Genomic DNA, 4643 nt, shown 5'->3' with positions numbered 1-4643 from the left:
CCAACGACGATGGGGGATGGCTAATCCAAGTAGACCCGCACATCTCCGTGTTACTTCTCGACGCCAAGCGGTTCGCCGCCAGATTGACCGATCTCGGAACCCAAGACCAGCGGCATGATTGGAAGATATCCTTAAGCCTTAAGATTTTAGTCAACGTAGGATAAGCCTCCTAGCGGCCAGAGGACATATCATAACCTTTAAGATTTTTTCCACTGCCTATCAATTTCATAAAATGCACTAGAAATACAGCATTTATTCCTAGGGCAAAATCCAGAAAACTTAGGGTTATGTCTAATAAATAAGACAAAGGAAATCAGGTGGTAGGAACAACATACTATGTAAAAATGCAAATTATGCATTCGGGATCTATAATCTTCGTTACATAAATCTAGAGGACATAAAAATATCTCTATTGCTTTCCCTGATGCATCATATTCCTAAGAACCTGACTATCTTTAGGGTGATTTTTGTCCTAAATTGACAATTGATCGCCACCATATCATCTCACAAATGGAATTAGAAAAATAAACGGTGCTATAAAGATGCATTGAAAGACATGGAAGCATACTGTGATGAATTTGATTTCGGTTCAGCAACAGCTCCCGCTTCTAAGTCGATGTTAGGTTCCTGCATGAAGAAATGCAGGATTTGAGTTCACAACAGGTACACATCCAAATAAAACCTAGCAACAACAAAACGGATAATTTGTTTGAGGTCACGAAATATTTTGTGTTACGATCAGAGATACCGTGAACAGGTGATACAATCCGTAAATAACAGTGTTCATGGGGATTTGAGTTGCACAAGAGGAAGAAGGAAAACGGCTTTTGGGTAAGATAATGGGCTTTGAATTCCAACATTTAATGCCTATTTCACCAGGCCCAACCCAAAATTACAGGATATGGATCAAACATGCTGAAAAACTGATTGCAATTTGCATTCATGCATCTTTGGGAGAAGAACTCGCATACAACTAACATGCTAAAGTGATGATGTTTTAAACTAATCATGAAATGTTATGTCAGTAAATTAAAGCACATGACGATGCATAAGGGATTGGGACACCGCCACTATGTAGTCCCATTTCTCTGAAGTTTTATGTTTTCATGAGTTTAATCTAATACTCCGAATGAGCAAAATGCTAAATCATACGTATAATAGTTATGATTTTATACATGCACCCGCAAATTATGGGCTGAAAATTTGCCACAAGACAAGACCGTAAATGATTGAGGTTGAACTGGGAGACACGATATGTTGAATTGTTGTTTTATTAATAACTGCATCCCCAAATGATTGAGGTTGAGGTCACGAAATATTTTGTGTTGCGATCAGAGATACCGTGAATAGGTGATACAATCCGTAAATAACAGTGTTTATATTTAAGACAGGTTTCCAGTCTTCCCGAAGAATGTTAAGTCAAGTGTTTCCTTCTAAGTCGATGTTGAGATGGTAGATCTGCACATATGGTATGCATTATACAACACCAGATATATATTATGGTTTGGATCGTAACCAATATACACGAAAGTTAAGTTCTGATATAACTAAGGTTTCGTTACCTTGGTTTTGCACTTGACCTTCGGAGGCTCATGAGGGTAGACTGCGGGAACTTTAAACGTGAAGACAAACCCACCACCCCTGCGACAAGAGGTACAAAATGTCGGTGTCAGCAAGATGACATCGAAGTTGCAAAATCCAAACAACGTATAGAGAGCCAAATGAAGCTTCAGATCAAAGGTTACTTACATATAATATCCCCGATAAGGTGTAATGGTAATCTCAAAGTCCATCAAATCATCCTTTCCATTGGGGAATGAAATCTTGCATTCTTCTGGCATGTTCAACTCACTTATATCTACAAGACAACATCATAATACAATTGAAGGACGACAACAACAACAACAACAACAACAAAGCCTTTTCTCACTAAATAGGATCGGCAATATGAATCCTAAAACGTCATTGCGTTGATTTCTGTGTCATAATACAATTGAAGGACTGGTTGAAGGAATTAAAATAAACACAGAAACCTTGCCTTTACGTACGTTGGAGTTAAACGTGTATTTAGGAACTTAATATGCATGTAAGCGTATAACTTTGTACCACATTGCAACAAATCATAACATATATACATCCTAAAATCATATTTACCTCTATGAAGACGCAATTCTCCTGCACTTTGCTTCTTTACGAGACCATTCTCTTTTGCGTTTTCAGCTGTTTCCTTTTGCTTTTCTTTCACTTTAAACAATCTGATCATGGTTTCTGTAATTAAAAGAAAAGCACAAATTTAAAACGGGTAATAAGATGAACCATACATGTCTGTTGTAAGTGTTAACAATTTGTGAACAAAAACATCGAAGAAAACCTGCTCGACGAAATGCCGCAGAAAAGCAAAAGGAAAGGAAATGGAATGGGAAAGCAAAGATAGGAGAGGCACAATGAAGACGGCCAAGGAATGAAACGGATTCATAATCTTCCTTTCTTCTCTATTCTTGTCTTCCTGCTACTGGTTCGTGCGGCCATAGGCTTCTCTTTCCAAAAATACAAATCATATCAACATGCAGTCGACTGTATTTGGAAAAAAAAAATAAAAAATGTATTCGAAAACTAAAAATACAAATCATATCAACGACATGTCGTCGGCTGTATTTGAAAAAAAAAATTCCAAAGTACAAATCATATCAATGACATGCCGTCAGTTGTATTTGAAAAAATAAAAATAAAAATGTGTTCAAAAATTAAAAATACAAATCATATCAACAACATATCCTCGACTGTATTTGAAAAAAAAATAAAAATGTATTCGAAAACTAAAAATACAAATTATATCAACGACATAACATTCTAACTTCCGTTTACGGAGGTATTTTTCTGCTTTTTATCCTATATGCTTGTATTATTTACTTAGGACAACCTGCGGAGGAGGAGAATGACGCTCAAGGACAACCTCCGGAGGGGGAATGACGCTCAGCTGAGCAGCATTCCCCCTCCGGAGGTTGTCATCCTCCGCAGGTTGTCCTAAGTAAACAATACAAGTATATAGAATAAAAAGCAGGAAAATACCTCCGTAAACGAAAGGTAGAATGTTAGCCAACTCGGGATGTTCCATTTCAGAAAGGTGGAAGAGAGAAGAGGGAGAAAGAAGAAGGAGAAAGAGCGAGTTTACAGAGAAGAGGGAGGGGGGAAGGAGATAGAGGGAGCGAGTTTACAGAGACGAGGGACAGAGGAATGAGATAGAGGGAGTGAGTAAGAGAGAAGGGAGGGAGGGAGTGAGTAAGTGACTATAGCTGTAAATATAGGATTTCAAACGCAGCAGCTGGTAGGAATGAGTACTAAAAATTCCTATGGACAAATGAAAAAGGAAAACAGAAAATCAAAAAACATGTAGCCATTGTGACCGCAACTGTATACTGGTGCAAAACCTCCTTAACCTAAAACTTAATCCCACCAACCATTATCCCTCTCAGTCCACTGATATCCAGAATACCATTATGCCCTTTCATTCCTTTTGCAATTAACTTTATACATTTTATCGATACTATTACTGTTTTTGTCCATGTAGTCATGCAAGTATGTAAAGAAGCTAAATTTTTAAACCCGGTCACTTATATACATTTTACGCAAAATGTTACTGTTTTTTTTCATGTATCGTACAAGAATCATAAGATCGGTCATGCAAGTTGAAATAACATATTTGGATATGTTCTAAATTCACTTAACTTATGGAAAGAGAAATTTGAACTCGAATGTTCAAGATTTCTTTGCATAAGCAAATATCATAAGATCGACCGTGCAAGTCGAAACAACATATTTTACAAGTATGATTAATATAAAAATCAATGAACAAACTATATCTAAAACTAAAATACAGAGTTGACAACACATTTTATAATTTAATAGAAAACTATCAGAAATCAAAACATGTTGGTATCGACATAAGTTAGGTGCACACTTTGAAAAAAAGATTATATCGAAAATTATAATCTTTATATTTTCAATTTTAACTTTGATCTTTATATTACGACCATGGGATTTTTATCAAACGGATAAGAACAGAAGCTCAGGTAAGTGTCCGAGGAAGATAATTAGGACTCGAACATTCCAGACTCATTTACATAAACAAATATCGTAAGACCGACCATACAAGTCGAAACAACATATTTTCGCAGGCAATATTAACACCAACATATCTACTATTCTTGCAAACCAAACACCAGCTTCTCCCTCACATTTGCCCGGCACCTTGCTCTCTCACAATACAAACCAAAACAGCGAAGCAGCCACCTATTGCTAGACCAAAATTGTTGGAGCAGGCTTGGTGTTGTTATTGAAAACAATTCCCAAAAAAAAAAAGCCGTATGAGGCGGCATTGAATCGGAACCCGAGATCGTCGTGTTTGTCATCTCCGGGCCATGACCTGTTTTGTACCCCTTTGGACAAACAGAAAATGAAAATAGAAAAACAAAAAACAAGTGGCCAACCTCCTCCTCACACCTCAGTTGGAAATTGGGATTTCAATTCAACTTTTTTTAAGTATATATGGTATTATTGTCTCGTAAAAAACATTGTTAAATTCAATCTCCGATTACGATTTTGACTGTTCTCCTATTACAATTTTATCCATCATAACACACATG

The 4643-nt window shown here is 36.7% G+C and overlaps 1 protein-coding gene across 2 annotated transcripts; it reads right to left on the bottom strand.

Annotated features, from left to right (window-relative positions):
* Positions 1-339: 339 nt before the first annotated feature.
* Positions 340-2509, bottom strand: LOC139193512 (NEDD8-conjugating enzyme Ubc12-like). Of its 2 annotated transcripts, none has more exons than XM_070816545.1 (5): positions 2372-2509; positions 2155-2268; positions 1750-1858; positions 1563-1641; positions 340-627 (listed from the first exon to the last, which is right to left on the bottom strand). In XM_070816545.1, the coding sequence occupies exons 2-5, from the start codon at positions 2261-2263 to the stop codon at positions 535-537; spliced, it is 390 nt and encodes a 129-aa protein (XP_070672646.1). In that variant the 5' UTR covers positions 2264-2268; positions 2372-2509; the 3' UTR covers positions 340-534. The 2 variants fall into 2 exon arrangements, with proteins under 2 accessions (XP_070672646.1, XP_070672647.1); XM_070816546.1 differs by lacking the exon at positions 340-627 and adding an exon at positions 634-1458.
* Between the last annotated feature and the right edge of the window lie 2134 nt (positions 2510-4643).

Source organism: Malus domestica, chromosome 17 (genome assembly GCF_042453785.1).
Source record: "Malus domestica chromosome 17, GDT2T_hap1".
NCBI lineage: Eukaryota > Viridiplantae > Streptophyta > Magnoliopsida > Rosales > Rosaceae > Malus > Malus domestica.
The sequence above is the reverse complement of the archived record's forward strand: the minus strand, read 5'-3'. Positions and strand labels throughout refer to the sequence as shown.

What these genes read in the sequence shown, in the direction of transcription:
- LOC139193512 (XM_070816545.1), bottom strand. Translation starts at nt 2,263, where the DNA reads ATGATCAGATTGTTTAAAGTGAAAGAAAAGCAAAAGGAAACAGCTGAA. An exon ending in AGAATTGCGTCTTCATAGAG is followed by an intron (nt 1,859 to 2,154) that starts GTAAATATGATT and finishes GTTGTCTTGTAG; the next exon opens with ATATAAGTGAGTTGAACATG. An exon ending in CCTTATCGGGGATATTATAT is followed by an intron (nt 1,642 to 1,749) that starts GTAAGTAACCTT and finishes CTCTTGTCGCAG; the next exon opens with GGGTGGTGGGTTTGTCTTCA.